The sequence below is a fragment of the Choristoneura fumiferana genome, chromosome 11, assembly GCF_025370935.1.
Source record: "Choristoneura fumiferana chromosome 11, NRCan_CFum_1, whole genome shotgun sequence".
Classification (NCBI taxonomy): Eukaryota; Metazoa; Arthropoda; class Insecta; order Lepidoptera; family Tortricidae; genus Choristoneura; species Choristoneura fumiferana.
In genome coordinates this window covers 6,740,561-6,760,128 of record NC_133482.1, presented here as the reverse complement: position 1 = coordinate 6,760,128, position 19,568 = coordinate 6,740,561, and the positions used below count along the sequence as shown (strand labels likewise).

At 35.8% G+C, this 19,568-nt stretch overlaps 3 protein-coding genes, 1 long non-coding RNA gene and 1 pseudogene across 4 annotated transcripts; 2 read left to right on the top strand and 3 right to left on the bottom strand.

Annotated features, from left to right (window-relative positions):
• Positions 1-493: 493 nt before the first annotated feature.
• Positions 494-7,835, top strand: LOC141432607 (uncharacterized). Its single transcript, XR_012451844.1, has 3 exons — positions 494-1,198; positions 7,173-7,659; positions 7,757-7,835. It is a non-coding gene; the product is annotated as an uncharacterized lncRNA (long non-coding RNA).
• Positions 2,915-4,946, bottom strand: LOC141432337 (DNA-directed RNA polymerase III subunit RPC6-like). Its single transcript, XM_074093879.1, is given in 5 exon segments — positions 2,915-3,049; positions 3,052-3,169; positions 3,312-3,563; positions 3,879-4,083; positions 4,548-4,946. Coding segments are annotated over 5 exon segments (891 nt in total). The 5' UTR covers positions 4,748-4,946; the 3' UTR covers positions 2,915-2,933.
• A 59-nt stretch (positions 7,836-7,894) lies between the features above and the next one.
• Positions 7,895-9,944, bottom strand: LOC141432604 (CDAN1-interacting nuclease 1-like). Its single transcript, XM_074094254.1, has 5 exons — positions 9,444-9,944; positions 9,202-9,354; positions 8,883-9,027; positions 8,518-8,567; positions 7,895-8,438 (listed from the first exon to the last, which is right to left on the bottom strand). The coding sequence occupies exons 1-5, from the start codon at positions 9,548-9,550 to the stop codon at positions 8,054-8,056; spliced, it is 840 nt and encodes a 279-aa protein (XP_073950355.1). The 5' UTR covers positions 9,551-9,944; the 3' UTR covers positions 7,895-8,053.
• A 1,331-nt stretch (positions 9,945-11,275) lies between these two features.
• Positions 11,276-12,713, top strand: LOC141432605 (uncharacterized). Its single transcript, XM_074094255.1, has 3 exons — positions 11,276-11,520; positions 11,621-11,739; positions 11,853-12,713. Exons 1-3 carry the CDS (start codon positions 11,458-11,460, stop codon positions 12,001-12,003), a joined length of 333 nt encoding a protein of 110 aa, XP_073950356.1. The 5' UTR covers positions 11,276-11,457; the 3' UTR covers positions 12,004-12,713.
• LOC141432606 (mediator of RNA polymerase II transcription subunit 6-like) lies at positions 12,334-18,040 on the bottom strand (annotated as a pseudogene).
• Positions 18,041-19,568: the final 1,528 nt, after the last annotated feature.

Sequence of the window (19,568 nt, the reverse complement as noted above, 5' to 3'; positions counted from 1 at the left end):
GTGTAGGTTTCCTCACGATGTTTTTCCTTCACCGTAAAGCTCGTGGTAAATTTCAAATTTATTTATTTATTTGAGAGGCCATAGGTCAAACCACTCGGCCACCATGGCTAATACTACTATTAGTTATTCTGTGCTAATACTAACCGGCGGATAATCACTATAGATATATGATGAGATTAGTCGTTATCCGAATTTTAACCGGGATTGTATTTGGTCGGTACCCCTGAGTTGGGAAACAGTATTAAATACTCGTGCTGCGTCATCGTTTGGTGTAAACGTGCCTTTATGGAGCGATTGTTAGTGTTGTGTGCTACCCTACATTAGACAGTGACAATAATTAACAAAAAAGTAAAACCGACTCCAAAAAAATAACAACAAATGGAACAGACTACAAAACCCTTGAAAATATTTTCTAAGTACCTACTAGCTCGAAGTCGGTGCCTCAGCACGAGCCAGCAGGAGTGGAACAATAGTCTTCTACCTCACCTACATACTATGGGTTTCAATCGATCCTGCTGGGTCGTGCTGAGTCACCGACTTCGAGCCATTCGTAGCCAAAGTACAACTCACAACGATTCCATTAAGCCCAAACACGGCTTAGTCACGTTGTTTTATATAAGAGTTCCGTTGCCTACCTTCCGGCTTCAGCATCAGATCATTTCGAAAGAATAATTAACTTAAAGCTTCTTCTTAGTCGCTTATCGAGGTATATTAATCATGATCGTTCATCATCCACGGTCTTCATCAGGTTCAGTTTACCAAATGATACTTTCTGAATGTAAATACTTATTTGAATGCTAAAAATGCCATAATCGCCAAAGGTGTGCCTATAAAATTTGAGGTTTGCCCTGGATTTCCCTAGGATCCCATCATCAAAACTTGACTTGGTGACAATGGGACTACCTCAGAAGAATACCCTTTAGATTAAAAAAAGTATTTTCAAAATCGGTCTACAATTGACTGAGTAATCGGTGAAAAAATCTAAGGAACATAGAACTTCCTCCTTTTTTTGAAGTAGGCTAAAAATTATAAAATTGCGGGTAGTCGTGCACCGGTGTTATATAGTAAAGTCGCGCGAGCTGAATGGTGGCGCGTAGTGCGCATGTTGCGGCAGCCGCAGAGTTGCGTGCTCCTGTGAAGAAGTGAAGAAGGGCTACGAAATAGCCCGAAACAAGTAGAGCTAAACTCGATTTAAGACGTGAGTTATCCGTTACAATATAATTTAATATGAGTGAGTCTCACGGTAGTTTCATGCTCAAAATTTGGCCCACCCTTCATACAAAATTACCGATTCTGCATACATTTGAGGACCAGATTTTTTGCCGCTCAGTATATTATGTTTAAAACAAAAAAAACTTATAATTTATTCTACAGACCCCACGTCAAATTTCTATTTTCACGATTTCAGTCTAGTCAAAATACCACACACAGGACCTATCACGCTAACACACACGAGTTGGTAATATTTACCTCGACGTTTCGGCAACATTGCAGTGGCCGTGGTCACGAGTAGTCTACTCGTGACTATGTGTGAAAATCACGAAAGTTTAAAAGTTATATCATTTTTAGGGTTCCGGAGCCAAAATGGCAAAAACGGAACCCTTATAGTTTCGTCAAGTCCGTCTGCCTGTCTGTCCGTCCGTCCGTAAGGCACAGGCATTTTACTCGAAAACTACAAGATGTATATCAATAAAATTTGGAGTACAGATGTCTTGTCAAAGCCGCTATTTAATTACAAAAATAAATATTTATAGGGGGGCATTCCATACACGTAACAGAAATTGATTTTTTTTTAACTCGCATCAACTTTCTTTTGAAAAGATAGTAAGGTTTCTCAAAAACTTTTTTGATTAACTAAGTGGGAAAGGTGGGAAATAATCGCTCCCAAAGTAGCAAAAATTGTGTCCCCCCTCTCTATCTTGTAAACCGTTGGTCCAAAAAATATGCAAAAAATATGGAAAGGTAACGCTTAAAAAATACTTTCAACGAAAATTGGTTTCAATATGATCGGATATACCGTTTTTGAGTTATTGCCGAAAAACTGCGCTTCTCAACAAAAGGACGTAAGTGCCGTGAAGATATGCTCTTTTTCTGGTAATAGATTTCAAGACTGTAGTAAGTGTTTTAATTGTGTTATAATATTACTTGATTTTTTCGTAATGGCTACGGAACCCTATCTTGGGCGTGTCCGACACGCTCTTGGGCCGGTTTTTTGTCTTATACTTACATATTTTTATATGGGGATTATGTTGTTAACTTTATGGGGAAACTCAACAGGTCAAATGAAATTGATTTCTCAATATTGCGCAATAAATAGTGTAAAAGGATGTATTAGTGGGTGGGCAAGTCTTTACAATACGCTCATTATAATAATGTATGATGCTTCAATATTTGTTTTATTCCTACCACAAACCTAAAGGTCTGATCTCTACTAATAATCTTTATTTATTTCACTTTTAAAAGTAATTCTGTCTGTCTGTCTGTTACGCTTTCACGTCAACACCACTGAAACGATGATGATGAAATTTGGTATAGAGATATGAAGCCCAAGGATCAACATAGCATACCTTTTATTCCGGTAGAGGGCGCTACCGCGCGATAACCTAGATCCGCCGCCGAAAAAAATTCGTCGTCCGATCAATCGGACAAGCCGATCGGACCAAGTGGCCTAAGGGGCGCCGACGAAGTCGCGGGCATAAGCTAGTTTAATATAACTTAAGACTATACGAATTATAAAAAAGCGGCAGTGAAGGGAGTCTCACCACAAAGAAGATCAAGACTTGAGAGTGAAAAGGTTGCACCAGTGAGCTACATCTTCAGCCCCACCTGCACTTACCATCAAGTGATATAGAGATCAACCACCAAATATATATTAGTTAGAGTTAAAAACACCTGTAAATAACCAAGCAAAGGATTATTTATAATTATTTTTATTATTCTAGCCATTCACTCATATAGGTACATTCTTGTGGTGTTATTAGACCTGTAGAATAACACTTGTGGATAAGAGGGCACACGCCGCAAGGCACTTGCACGAGTCCTGGGGAGGCAGCAGAGATTCAATTGCTCTAAAGACCTTGCTGCCATCTGGGTACATGCTGCTCTCAGCTTTACCATCATATACTAGTGTATTCAAAATTGTTATAACATCTTCTACATCTAGTGTTACCTGAAAACCACACAATCTATTAATATTGAACACATTTATTTTTATGAGTGGATAAGTATTTATACATTTATTTTATTTCCGAAATACAGAAATGAAGTATTTTAATTTTTATTTTATTTTAACTAGATTCACTTTAACTTACATTACTTATTCCTAAATCAGTTATATATTTATGGACCTCAGCACCAGTAGCATATGACTGGGTCCTACCAACAATTGGCCCTCGAGGGTTGTTCTTTATTTTGTCAGCCCGCTGCTGTAGGAACCTAAGGCATTGGCGGTTAAGAATATCCACAAACTCTGACTCAAAATCTTGGTCCTGGTACCATGCGCCTCCAGAAATTGAGCGGTCTGGCTCTAAGTTAAAGAGCATGTAAACTTTCTTCTTTGAAGCCTGGAAAAAAAAATGCACTTAGAGCCTTCTCTGTTTGCATCCAATTATATAGGTAGTAAAAAAACATTTTTGAGAAATCAGAATTAAAGTCACTATATTAAAGATGTATATAAAACAAATAGAATATTATTTCATATAAAATATTAATAAACTGAAATTTAGCATGAATATCAGTAATTTGTACTGACTACAAAATTTCTTCATGGTGCACTTTCAAAAGTGTAAAAAGTACTGCAAATCCTTAATTTAATTCAAGTAGAATGTTATATAAAATTAGTAATATAATATAATTAATAATAACACTAGGGGACTCACGTTGACACATTTTACCGCCTTAATAACTTTCTTGCTCTCCAGGCTTTTCAGGACCTTTGTAAGTTGAGTGTTGGCGAGGTTAGAACGCACTCGGATGTCACGGATCCATATCCCTTTATTGCCTGCCTCTTCTATTAGATTATAAACAACTTTCTCCTCATTGTCTGCACCTTTTACGGCTGTTTTATTTGTTTGGGTTTTTAATCTAAAAAAAGACATTTTAAGTACATTTAAATAAATAGTGATATCCACATTGGGACATTTCACAATGTATGCAAGCTTTTACATTATAAAGTAAGACTTATGTAGATATATGTGTCATTGATTGATGGGGACCAAGTTCGATTCAGGGACCCTGCCTTTCCTTTCTGATCTTTTCAATGTGTTCTAGTTACAGTAAAATTAAGTAAAAGCTTGCAAGGGTTAATTAGGTTTGATTTTTTTTTCTATAGTATAAAGGTACTTGATTTAATTATTTTTAAGATAATAGCAAGACTAATTGAGTTTATTACAGCGTAAAATACTGTTAAAGTTTACCCAAACGTTTCGTTACTTTCTTTGAGAGTGGACAAGTTAATTACACTAACCTCATTACACCTAAAGACCATGATTATACCTATATGTTTTATAAAAGATATAAATAACAAACATAAGAGGCCATTAGTATACCTGTAAGTTAACGAACCGCCTTGGTTAAATAGGTCGAAATATCCCTGCTGTAGCAGGGAGTTTATCGCCGCTACCAACTCTGACGACGATAACTCTGGCACGGCGGATATGATATCTTTGTCTGATACACCTTTTGGGTTTTTCTTCGCTACATTTAAAATCTTTTCCTTGATTGCCTCTTCTGATTTATTCGCACTCATTTTATTTATAAATGCTATTATTTGTGTTGTAAACAAAAAAAAACACGACGATAAGTATGATACTGAATTACAGCTGGGCTACTCCGAAACTCGAAACTCGAAGATCGTGTCGTACGGTCCCTCTGACACTTACACTATTTGATACGAGAGCGAGAGGGACCGCACGACACGAACTTTACGAGTTTCGTAGTAGCCTTGCTGAACTAAATTTGACACTTGTCACTCGGTGACACACACAAACACTCACACACACTTTACCGGTAGGGTTGCCAACCGTAAAAAAAACCCTTGTACTATGCAGCTAAGAATCTCGTATTTTGGCTTTCAAACCTCGCTTTATTATTATTATTAGTGATCGGCCTTCAGAAGCAGCAGCATGCATTTTGCAGGTGGTAGGACCTTGTGCAAGGTCCGCCCGGATTGCTACCACCATCTTGCTCGCTAATCCTGCCGTGAAGCAGCAGTGCTGGCACTGTTGTGTTTCGGCGTGGAGAGTAAGACAGCCGGTGAAATTACTGGCACGTGAGGTATCCCATCTTAGGCCTCTAGGTTGGCAACGCGTCTGCAATACCCCTGGTGTTGCAGATGTTTATGGGCGGTGGTGATCTCTTACCATCAGGAGACCCATTTGCTCGTTTGCCATGCAGTCAAATAAAAATAAAAAATAAAGAAGCATTTTATGTCAATTTGATGACGAAATTATTACATGGACATGACTATTTAATTTCTTGCAAAACTTTTTTACCTACTAAAAATGTTTGTATTTTTTATTGAATTACTGTCAAGGTTTGGGACGAATGAAACCTTTTGAAACAACATAAAAGGTTTTATTAACATTAACATTGTTGTTAATATTGTTTTTCGTGATAAAAAGGTTTTAACATTTCTATTACTTATGATATGATTAGGAAGCACAGCAGTGCCCTTAGTGTGCAAACACGAACAGCGCCTCTAGCGGAACGTTTACGATGTTCGTGTGTACGAAACTTGAAACTCGAAGTTTGTGTCGTGCGTTCCCTCCTTATACTATTTAATACGAGAGCGAGAGGGACGGTACGATACGAACTTCGAGTTTCGTAGTAGCCCTGCTGCAGCCTGCAGGCGACTTGTAATTCTATCGAACGAATGAGTTTACGTCAGCTCGTTTTGTACTTGTCTCATTGACGTTCCTATCATTATTTTATACATCAAATCAATTGAACACTGGTAAAATATGCCTCGCGAATGTATGTTTTTATTTTAAACAACACTGATCCATATTCGTCATTACTACTCATTACGTTTACGTAGGACGTCAAAGTGACATAAATGCTTCCGATGGCCGATCACTAATTATTATGTATCTAAAACGTGCTAAAACAAAATTAAGGCATATTAAACGGGATTTAGGACTTTTTACTCAATTAAATAAACTATTGCAAGTTTACTACTAAGTGTAAGTATTTCTAAAAAATTCAAAACTAACTATTCTATATTTTTATGAAACTTTGTAAAATGCAATATGGCCATATAAAAAACTATTGCAAGTTATACTACTAAATAAAACATCATGTGTAAAGTAAAATCTTTTCTCAATTCAAAACTCAAGTAAAATCACTCTAAAAACTATTGTCTATATTTTTATGAAACTTTGTAAAATGCGTAGTGCAAAATGTTCATATGGCCATATTAACAAAATCTCGTACATAATTGTACGAAGTCGATACTGTCCTCGTACCTCGTACGGGGGGCCACAAATCTCGTATTTGTACGAGGAACCTCGTACGGTTGGCAACCCTGTTTACCGGCGCGCGGATGAGCTGACAGATGTCACAATCAACTATCCATCACCACCTGTCAAAAAATTCGTTTGAGGCACTCTTTTAAAAGTAGTTAAATACATTTTTTTTTTAAATTTAATTCGACGATTTGGCCAATGTGAAGTCTTACATTTTGCTATCGTCTATTTTGTATGTATAGTCAGCACCAGAAGTAGATGAGAAATTATGGTGCTTAAAATGATTGAGACACTTATTACATTGGCAGTAGTCATGTGTGACAGAGACATATAAATAATTATGAGCACCGTAACTGCTCATCCATTTCTGTTGCTGACTGTGCCAGGTCTCAACCGGGCTCAAAATCATCATAAAATTATGATTAAAATAATGACTGCTGCATGTTTGAGAATTGAGGCGAAAGGAAAGATCCTCTGTATTAATTTACTTTAATTATAGGAGTAGGTATTTACGATTGCGTTATCCGGATTATCCCAGTCAGCATCAGGGTCAAGAGAATAAGAGAAAGACTTGAATGAGGCAATCCAAGGACTTGAGGTTGAATTTAGAAAGGGATTATTGATTTCCCCTGAAATAATTCAGTATTTGGACTGTATTGCAGACTTCAACCTCTGCAAGCAATTGTACAATCCCTCTTCTGTTCTCAGATCAATGAATCCAGAGCTGGCCCGGCTAAGAAGCAATTAGCTCTGACTCTCTGTTCTTGGGGGGGTCAAGTCCCTGCTTGGTTGCTTGGCAGGAATGGAGACAACCACAATTTGTGTGACTTCCACTCGATCTGACAACTTACTTGCTGGAATATATTTACAGAGAGATAAGGAAGCGGAACGAAGGGAGAGGGCTCACATCACGAGCCTGAATGAGGTTACTAGAGTTCATAATGAACATATGGGGACACTAGCCAGGTTTGCAACTAAAACTGAAACGATTTTAATGAATGTTCAGGATGTCCAAAATAAGATAAGCCATATTCCCCCTTCGGTTCCTCAATCCTTAAAGTCTGTCAAATCCCGACAATCAGAGGAGCTGATTGAATCTCTTTTAGAACCCGGAAAGTATCAATCTATCAATGCATATAATATGGTACATTGACCATATTGGAGACAGGGTTATCAGGATGGAAGAGGAAGAGAGGTAAAGTTGCTCTAAGATCTGTTAAGCTGCTCCAGGAGACCCAAGATTCAATTTGATCTGATGAATCGCAAGCTTGAGGATCTCTTTATGTTTGCAGAAAGTCATGAAGGGGGTTATAAGGTGCTGATTGGAGGACAGGCAGCTGCCAAAGCTGCAGATTTTAATCTGTTGTTGGATCTGACAATGGAAGGCTCCAGTGGACAAAACAATCAACTAAATAAGAAAAAAAAAACTGTTTACTGGCCAAAACAAGATTATGCAACATTTTTTTATTCTTATAACAACCATAGCCCCTGCTTTTGATTTGCTTTAAATTTGGCTTTTGCTTAATACACACTTTATTTTTAATTTTAATAAAACTTATTTCTAAATAACTTACAAAATTATTCAGAACTTACAAGTCTAAATCCATTTTATATTGGGTAATACTTTCTTTTTTAGGAAAACTTGTTCGTAATATAAACATCTTGTTCACTTCAGGAGTTGAGTCCAAAGTCTCTAGGTATCCAAACCAGTAGATGAGCAACCCTGGCCCAAATCTGTTCCAATATGCCATTAATTGGTCTTTTAAATAACCAGAGTGATTCTCCTCATCTCCAAACAAAGCTTTGCTTTCCACCCAGTTCACTATGAATCCGTCAACTGCAATTGGTACATCAAGTTTAAAATCTGGAGTTTTGTCATAGCCGCGGGACCGCAGAATATTTTCATCTGAGAAGGTGATGTTCAGTAGTCTTAACTCCCTTTCCAATCTCAGCTCATATTCCAAACCAATAGACCTAAAAAAAACGAAATATTTTATGTAGTAAAGCTTCATACCAAACTTATATATACATATACAATTTTTTTTAAACTTACTGTTTTACTAAGTCTGCATAGGGGCCATACTGATTATCATTCATAGTTCCCTGTAAGTATAAAAAGGTTAACAGTTTTGAATCAACAGTGTAATCAAACTAAAACAAAGTAAATATAATTTAACCTGGTAAGTCCTGATTTATTTAGCATACATAGTTCTACAAACTAAAAATTCCCAGTTTTGTGATTATAGAAAATATTTCAATAATTTTAGTTATTGCATTGAAAAATTTGTATCTCACAAAGTATATTTGGCAGTTATTTTTACAATTGATTAAAAAATATAATATTGTCAGCAGCTAGATGTTTATAAATCTTATTATTATTTTAACAACTTAAATGTAACAACTATCTTCTAATCTTACCATGAAAACCTGGTAGGCTAACTCTTTGTCTTCAATGAGAGTTGTGTCCTTAAAACATTTCTTGACCATAGAGGAGTCTGAATAAACATTTTGTAGCAAGGATCTTGCAAACAAAGCTGGACTAATTCCTTGACTATCTGATAACCTACAAGAAATTTTAATTGACATTAATAACACATAGTTTTTAAAATAATACAACATTCTATCACTTTCTACTTTTGCAGTTAAGTAAATGGACATCAAGAATAGTGGTTATGATTAAAACTTGTCTTTTATATATTTTTAAAATATTTGCCAAAAGGTTTGTTTTCATACTTACTGCAAGATGACATTTCCTGTTGATTTATCTCTCATTAATTCCTCGTATAACTCGTAGTATTTACTTGATATTGATGGAGACTTTCTGTAACTCTGTTTCATTGACCTCTGGACCAATAGAGAAATAATACTTCCCAGTGTTGATGGTGGTAAGCTAATACAAGTGAATAAATTGTTAGTACTTACACGTTTAACTTAGATTATTTGACTCATTTGTACAGAAAAACGAAATTAGAAACTCACTTTTTATATTTCTTTTTCAATTCATTTTCTGCCTTTCGACTGTACGACGTGAGTCTGTTGAAATCAGCTACGATAGCATTGTAAAGTTCCACTTTCATGGGCTTCATAATATCCGATTTAAATGCCCCGTGTTAAAATCCCAATTTCCAAACGATTCCTTCTTTACGAAAATAGTGGAAATACCAAAGAGTATAAGTACATAGAAAGGAAATACCAAACCAAGAAAATACAAATTTTATGAACTGTCACAACATATTAAAATATATAGGAACTGTCTGTCACTGTCACTATGCTGTCATGTCACTTCACTCACTATTGCCTTTTTTTATTCATCTACATTCAAAATGCAATGAAAAGAAAACTGAACCCATACAGCACATAAACGTAGTGGTTATATTCTTTGCCATGCAGCAGCAAGCTCGATATAGGTAGTCATTCACGATTTCGCGTGCCGTGGTTCTTATTACAAATTACAATATCATTAATTGCTAATTTTGACAAAATCACGCGTCTTCGTGGATGGCACTATACTCGGCGCCGTATATAGATTCTCTATAGATTCCTAAAAAACTACTCATGTGTTGCCAATAAAATGAAAAAGTTTTGCATCGGTAAGTTTTGACTTTACTAAATAACATACATAAGTAATTTATTTATATATAGTTGTAAAGGTAAAATTAAATGCAATTGCTTTTCCTTGTTATTTCTTTATTGTACAAAATGTAATAAAAATATTTATGTTGAGTGAATAAATAAACTAAACTAAAAAAAAAAAAAAAAACTGCATAAATAAATAAATAATCTCAATATTAATTTCACCTACAGATATTTGGTTGAAACTCTTTTATAGTAGAAAAGTTCACATTACAGTGGTAATACTTCAGATATTGACACCACAAGGTGAAATAATTTGTTCGGAAATTGAAAATTGAATGAATGTTCATACCACTATTATTGTTACATAACTGCTTAGTCACAGTGTAAAAAATAGTTTGTATGTTTGTCAGTCAAACTCGTAAAAATGGCTCAATTGATAGTAAGTAATACATTTTGGCACATGGATAGTTCAAAACCAAGGTATTCATATGCAACGCACATTGTACACAATACGGTATGCGTAGGTATATAGAAAACGAGATTTACTTAAATAACAACAAAAAATTATTATGACTATTTTTAATTGATGTGCATAGGGGTTGCTTACATCTGGAACGTTACAATGACAATGACACTTGCGACAGTGACGTTCGGCCATCTTTGGTAACTTTATTGGAATCTATCTACGGCGTTGAGACCGTTGAGTATAGGCTCCCTATACATATATACTGTAGTCTTTGAGTATAGGAATAATATATCTTTGAGTATAGGTATACTCCAAAGAGATAGGTATACTCGATAGCACAAATCATAAAGAGAACCTGTGAAGAGAACTAACCTCGATAAACCTCGACCTAATACAAATCGTCCATTTTCGGATCGTCAAATGCAATCGTACTCTACCATAACCAAATATATTGACTATACATTACAAATACTCTTTGATATTGACCATGATATTTGGTTATTGGTAGAATAAGAAAGAGTACGATTGTATTTTTTTTTTTTTTCTGGCTCGCGCGGCTATTTGACGATCCGAATACCTACCACACCGCGAAAACTATTTGAGACATTGGAAATCACACCTGAAATGTAATCAAACACAAATAAAATGTGTGTTATTCTTTATTTATTTTGTTAACTTCACAGACTACTCAGAGAAGAGAAATAACGTTATTTAACTCATTGATTCTGGCGCGCAAATGGAGTCCGCAAGCCGCACAAGCCAGGAAATAAAAAACTGATTCAGCAGCAGCAGGGCTACTACGAGTCAAGATCGTGTCGTGCGGTCCCTCTCGCTCTTCGCCTGACACGAACTTAGTTACGAGTTTCGTAGTAGCCCTGCTGGATTTGGTTATTGTTATTGTCGTATCGTATTATGTACTTATGGTATTTCCATCTATTATACACATAGCAAATGGACGAAAGTGCGAATCTCTCTGCAAAAACTCGGGCTCGAGCTTTCGAACCTATCCATAAGGTAAGCATACGAAACGAAATATTAAATATTCATAACACCATTTCTTAGTTTTTTTTTTTATATATGAATAAATTATGGTCTTGGGATTTAAATGTTTTAGCTCGGCTATATGGATGGCGCTTCTGACGGTCAGAATGCATCATTTCAGTCAAGTTTTAACGCTGGATACGAACAAGGTTTTAGTTTTGGATTCGACTTAGGATTCAAAGAAGCACACAGGTAATTATACACATAATTTGGCATAATGCACACTTATTCTATATTTACTAACTTATTTACAGAGTAATTTATGCTTAGAATATATGTTAAGTATGTCTTTATTATATTTTCAGGGCACACTTGATAAATGAATCAAAAGAGACTAATCTGCCTGATCCAAGGTGGATTAATTGCCAGATGTGTATTACAGGAACAGGAACACAAGAAAATATTGTGAATTTGTATAATACACAAAAAGAAAAGAATGAAGAGTATTTTAAGTGAAACTGAATAATTAGAATTAACTGTTGTTCATTAATTATAATGTTTACTAGTGTTTACACTTTACTGTTACATTTTGCCAGTCTTACATTATTATTATTATGTTTGACCTAATCCTTGTGCTGTACTTTGTATATAATTGTTAACACTGACAAAACAATATGTGTTTCTAATTAATACATAAATTAAACTGAACTTAAGTACCAACCTAAATATGTACCATCAAAGTTATTGATGTCTTGGTAACATAATATTGATGAGCTTGATGGGCGTGAAATAAAAGCTTAATTTGTAGTGTATTGTTTTAGATAAAAAATTTAAAACACTACAATATGAACAGGGAATTGGTATTTAATTTTGTAATAAAAATATAGAATCAAACTCGAGGCTTTTTCTCTGGTGGAGGCTTCATATTTTCTTGTTTGATTTCAGTCTTGATCTCATGACCTTGAATTGCTCCATTAGTCATGTCTGAGCTGCTGGGGTCGACTGGCTCCTGCTTTATAGTGATATTGTTGACATTATTTGTTTCTGATGGCTTGTCCTTATCATTTGTGTTCTCTGTCTTCACAGTAACTCCATTTGTCTAAAAGAATATTTTATTTAATCACTAGCGTTTACCCGCGGCTTCGCACGCGTAAATCATTAGATACAGCAGTTGAATTAAAATTCCGGGATTTTATTAAATTCTCGTGGGAATTCCCTAAAATTACTTTGTGGTTTTTATTTACGTTAAATTAAAACACCCATGTCTCATGACTCTAAGCCCAGCGGTTATTAGTTTGAGAATTTATCCCTATTCCGTGGGAATATCGGGATAAAAAGTATCCTATGTTTCAATCCAGCTTATAAACTAACTTTATGTCAAATTTCATCCAAATCCGTGCAGCCGTTTCAGCGTGAAGAAATAACAAAGATATTCACTCACTCAAACTTTCACATTTATAATATTAGTAGGAATAGGATTAACAACAAATAAAGGCTAGATGAGGCAGGCAAGACAGTGGAGAAAGTTAAACATTAGTGTGTCATGTAAGTAAATCAAAAACTATAGACAGAAAAAAAAGCACCCAAAAGGGTAAAAAATCGAAAATAGTTTGAGACATTATGAACAATTTGTTAACACATATTTTATACTTGTTAGTAAAAAAATGTAGAAAGTATGTATGTCACACTACAAATGGGTATGAAATTCTCCTTAGCCACCATATTTTTTTTGATAGCAGCAAGGGTTCATAAAGTAGTTAAAAAAACACTATTGTTACCCTTACTAGCAATAAAGATTAAATTTACCTGGTTGTGAGCAGCGGGAGCCACAGGCAACGGGAATTGCCTCACCAGCTCAGCCAGAAGCATGTCTACTCTCTGGCGCTGGAACACTGTTGAAGGCTCCTCTTTGGGAGTAGTTGATGTTTCTTTAGGAGCTGATACTGCACTGGTGCTGAAGGGGCTGAGACCTTAAAAATATATGCTATTTTATCTACAACCTGCATTATGCATTCAAAAACCATAGATAATGACCAGCATTACGACATTGGATTCTATTATGAACTCGGCCGTATCGTAATGGTCATTACGATACCGTAATGAGATTTCATACATTATTACAGCACCGGGGCGCGCCGCGCCGCGTGCACAAACAGCAGCAGGTCGTCGCGTGCGCAGCGGGCGCAGCTCGTGGGGCAGACATACCTACCTAGTTCTCGTTAATGCAGGTCATTCTCAATGGTTCTTGAAACATGATAGAGGATTTAATATATGGATGTAGATAAAATGTGGCAATCCATAGCAAAAGGGCAGGCCCCCCTTATGGCAGGTATTGAGCAGGGATGTAACGGATGTGGTTTTATCGGAACCGAAAGCGGAACCAGATGTTTTCAATTTAGTTTATCGGAATCAGAAACTGAATCGGAACCGAAAATGGAACCGGAACCAGAATCGGAGCCCGAGTGATAGGTGGACGAGATGTTAAGGGTAGGTCTACTAAACCTGAGGGTTTATCGCGTAACGTTTCTGACACTCGCAATCAAAATCAAATGACAGTTTTTGTATGCTTATTTTGTAAAATATTTATAATTAGCCCTCTGTATACGTTTTTGGTGTACGCCACTCATGTCCAGTCGCTGCGCTAAGCATTGACATCCGATATAACTTCCGTTTCAAAAATAACGGAACCGGAACCGAAACGGATGTTTAATATCAAACGGAAGTTCCGACTTAACGGGAACGGAATCGGAGCTCCGTAACATCCCTGGTATTGAGTTAAGCATAGATCCTAAATCTGCCTTAAATTAGCTACCGTAAGGTCGGGGTACTTTGACCCATTGGAGGGTTACTTTGGCCCATATGAAAACGACATAATAACTTAAAATAAAACGAAAAATCAAAATGTAAAAACGTGATCGAACCACGTGGCAAACAGATATATTCTCAAAGCAATAATAAAACCAGGACCGAGTTAATCCCAAGGGCCAAATTTACCCTTCAGAGCCAAAGTACCCCGGCCTTACGGTATCTAATACAAAATCATGACCGTAAGTCATATACTTTTTTTCTTAAAACATTAAACTTACACATGCTAAGTATTACACCTTTGAGAAAACGTTAACAGAAGTTTGAAACTCATTTTAAGGATGTTCCCATTGGAAGTTACATAGATGATGGTTGATTATATATCTCAAGGTGTTTTTTTAATGATTTTGTTAATGTGACTTTCAGGTCGTGAAAAATAGCCTTTGATTAGTAGGTACTCTATCGCCTATAAGGACGTAATTAAGATAAATTAAATTTTCGGACTGTTTTTTTACATGTTGTAATCTGAACCATAGTATATAAGTTGGAGATATTAAATATACATCATAGGATAAATATAGAAACAAAATCACACAGTTATCGAAATATATATTTTTTCATTAAAATTACATAATTACTATATTTTTCACCATACCCTATAACAGTACCCTATACATTTCAGTGTGGAGGTGGAGGAACTGCATGAACACGCATATTTTGCATAAGCTTAGCTATCGTAAGGTCGCGGGTGAGCAAGGAAATTCTTTTAGTTCCTTATAGTTTTACCATGTCTGTTTGTCCGTCCGCGGCTTTGCTCAAGGACTATCAATGCTAGAAAGCTGTAATTTTGCACGAATATATATATAAACTATGGCGACAAAATGATACAATATAAAATTAAAAAAAAATTTTTTAGGGCACCTCCCATAGACGTAAAGTGGGGGTGTTTTTTTTTCTCATCCAACCTTGTAGTGTGGGGTATCGTTGGATAGGTCTTTTAAAACCATTAGGGAGTTGCTAAAACGATTTTCATTCAAATCGAACGTCCGCCCCCCTCTAAAATCTAAATCGGCGGGTGGAAAATTTCAAAATTTGAAAAAAATCTTGATGGTATCATGGTAGTAAGTATATCAAACTTACATGGAAAACTATAACGGTTAAGTTTTCTTGAGAATTATTAGTAGTTTAAGAGTAACTAGCAGCCTAAGGTATAAAATATACGTAGGTAAACCACAGAATATGTAACAGTACAAGTACCTAAACTTGGAATATTCCGTACAAAATACGAAATCCTTAGAAAAATATTACTTATGTTTTTCGTAATGGCTACGGAACCCTATTTCGGGCGTGTCCGATACGCTCTTGGCCGGTTTTTTATTTATATGTATTTATAAATAGTGTTAAATACTTAGTATGTTTTTTTTTTTGTAAAAAACAATAGGTAAACATTGATTAATACGGTTGGATTTGGCGAGCGCTTAACAAAGTTGGCTTCATTGAGGTTTGTGGTTCATAAATTGCTTTATTAATTTTGCACAAAAACGAATAAACCACACAATCAGACAGTCACTATATTATACTATCGAAGCTTTTATAAAACATCATTAAAATAAAACTTAAAGGTAAATATTCAAACGACATAGCTACCCGTTGCTATTCGACTCGGTCGCCTTAGCAACGGCTAAAAACGCCTGGCAACCAAAAACGCTGAAAAAAACATGTTTCTTGTATGACAACCCTCTTTAATTTGTAACTTTATTTTATTTTGAGTATTTGTTGTTATAGCGGCCACAGTAATACATAATCTGTGTAAATTTCAAGTGTCTAACTTTTACGGCTTAAGTAAGAGATAGAGCCCTGAGACAGACGGACAGACAGACAGACAGACAGCGGAGTCTCAGTAATAGGGTCCGTTGGCACCCTTTGGGTACGGAACCCTAAAAAAATAGAACCAAATTGATAATTTGATAACCTTGATTACCTACATAAGTTGATGACTTTTTTAATTTGGTTAAAAATAATAAGTATCTGAGACAGTAGACTTACCAGTTTTGTTTGCCTTGAAATCCCACCAGTACCCTTTACTAGGATGGTACCTTGAATAAGACATTGTTTCTTCAAAGGAACATTGCAAGTGATGTACTGCAGACAACTGAAAACAATCATTTCAATGTTTCTCAAGCATATGATGGATGGTATACTGTGTGAGGGCATGTAGTACTTAGTAAATACCTGAATCTATCATCATCATTGCTCATATTTTTATCTAATACCTTTAAACAAGCAATTCCGAGATCTCCGAAATTCGGAGATTCTAAGGTATTAGATAAAAATATGAGCAATGATGATGATAGATTCAGGTATTTACTAAGTACTAAATGCCTTCACACAGTATACCGTCCATCATATGAGTGAGAAACAATGAAACTAAATGTTTTGCGCGCACAGAAAAAATAAATTTATATTGCCAGCTTTTTTTACTGACTGTAGGTACTTGTTATCCATTGTTACCATCTAGGACCAAAGTACTTGTCAAGACAAATCAAAGGAGCGCAAAGTCGATGTGGTTATATAGATTTAATACCTAGTTCCTATGGCCACCTTCCAGTTCCATCATCAGATCAGCTTTATATCATAATAATATTGCATTGTCATCTGATTTACACACATTTTAACTCAATCTGAAAATGCATATTTAGTCATGTTTAGCTTCCAAAATTTTATCCATTACCTACTAATTAACTAACATACTAACAAGGCAAGATAAGTAAAAAAGCTTGTAATAAAATAAATTAATTTTGTTAAGAAACGAAAATATTTATATCACAATATATATTTCTTTTAAGTTTACTATGGCGGAAATCGTACAACGATCAAGATGTGTTTACGGTTTCTGCAATGCTTGCATTGAGTTGGGACAAAATGTTTGCGCGCTCTTGATCTTGGATAGTGTGGTCTGCAAGTAAGTTAGGATTGTTTTAACATGTTGTTACAGAGACACAACATAATACAAACAAACAAATACAAAGTTCTTATGTTTTTAATATAAATTCAATAATTATTTGTATTAAATAAAAAAGAAAACAGACTATGTAGTGGGTGGGTGGGGGTTAGGTGGGAGCATAGCAGATTTAGTTGAATTATATTACTTACCAATCTAGAGTTTAAGACGCTGGCTAGATCAGGAGCCTGATATACAATACCAGCAATTATGTAGTAATCAGCTAGTGGAATAACATGATTGGGACTGTGTCGATGTTGTTTACGAATTACATACAAGATGGGATCCTGGACATGTAGAAGCATGTACTCTAACCAGTCATAGACCTATAAATAAAAAAAGTAAATAGTCCATATTACCGCCAATCAGAACTAAGTAAATATGTTAATGATGATTGCCAAACTACTTACTGTAATTGGTCCATACTGAGGCGCTGCATTTTAAACAACTTCATTATTACAAGTTCGGTCGAAAAAAGGATTTGATCTTTCTGAAAAGTAGTCCATAATATTGGCAGGACTTAACATAGGTATCCACGCCGAATCATGCCAAGACAGTCCTAGGGGTTTTCCGCCGCTATTGGCAGATTGCCGATCCTTCCAGGCATCATATTGAATATAAATTAAATTTACTATACTTGTACAAACGATATCGTACACTAAACTAATATAATAAGTACAATTTACACGAAACGAACACGAACACTCGACTAACTTTGACTGACTGTGACAGTCACTGACTGACTGACAGTCACTGACAGTGACAGGCGTTTACCACAGACTGTGCGTCGTACGTCGTCACGTGACCTGATTTATCGTTGCAAACGAGCGACTGCATGTGGCCGCACATTAATATCCGAGCTAATAGCGCGTACACACCGGTCCAACGAGCACCAGCGAATGGTTTCGTTCGTTGCGCCGATTTTCAGCTTTATCGCTATATGTCACGTGACTAGATTTGACGTTGGAAACGAGCGTCGAGCGATTTGTATGTGGCCGCGCCTTAAGGGTATCGGAATGTGATCGATTCAAGCAAGTCGATTCTAATTCTATCGACGTCTTGATGACATTACTTTATAGATAGAAATTTTTGACATTTCGATTTCGAAAAATGCATTATTTATCGAGCGAGTAAATCTTTTTAATAGAAAAATAGAACTAAGTCGAAGTAAAAAAGAAAAAGTAGCTACAATTATTATATTGTAATGTAAGTAACGTTTGAGTGATAAACTGGAATATATAGGTTAGATCAACATAAGATTGCAGAATAATATTTGTTTAATAAATATGTAGTTAATACGGTAACAGATAGGTAATGACACAGAAGTCTACATTTACAATGCAATAAATACAAAACGTGTGAGCTAGTGGACTAACCCAAGATTTAGATCACATTTAAAGCTAATCCATTAGCTGCTTGTTATCTATCTTGTATACAGTCAATGCACTCGGTTATTTTTGTTAAGAGGGTACAGAGCGATGCTAATGTTTTATTAATGACCCCTAGAAATAAGATTCATCTCCGCCTATATGTATACTTCCCATTATGGGACACAAGCCAGGAAGAATAAGAGGGCTTGAACATAATTCTCATGTGGATCCAGTGCGGATTACAAACTTCACACTCATCATTGAGTTTCTTAACAAATGTGTGCAGGGTTCCTTGCTATGTTTTTCTTCATCTTCAAGTCATGGTATATTTAAACATTTCACTCATTCATCTGGTTTTTCTATTACCTGAAGTTATGTTAGTGCATGTATATTTAAATACTAAGAAATAAAAGTACTTTTCATATTAAGAATAGTGGAAATAGGACAAAAACTATTTTTTGAAATATATTACCATCTTCAGAATAAATATAATTTTATAAGCAACAAAGACAATGTCAAAACCATAGAGCAGTAGTATATATATCATTCGTCCACATCCATAAAAGCTACGACATTTCTTCGATAAGCCGACGTGGTTTCGTGACGGTGCGGCCACTGCGCCTTGGTGCTCCTTGCAAAATGGCTGTAGGCAATGGGAGACAAGGTGTCTCAGCGCTGGCTTGTCGTGGAGTTCTCGCTGTACTCTGTGGACCCGATGATAATGGAACCATTTGGGCAACGCGGTCCATCACATTTGGGCTTACAATAGGTGGATCTTGAGTAGTCTGACAGGACGACCAAATTGATGGTTGAGTAAGTAGAGGTGTTGGGAGAGGTGATTCTGGCCGATTGGTAAGTGTAGTTGATGGTGACTGATGTCTGACAGGCGTGGAAAATGATAATGG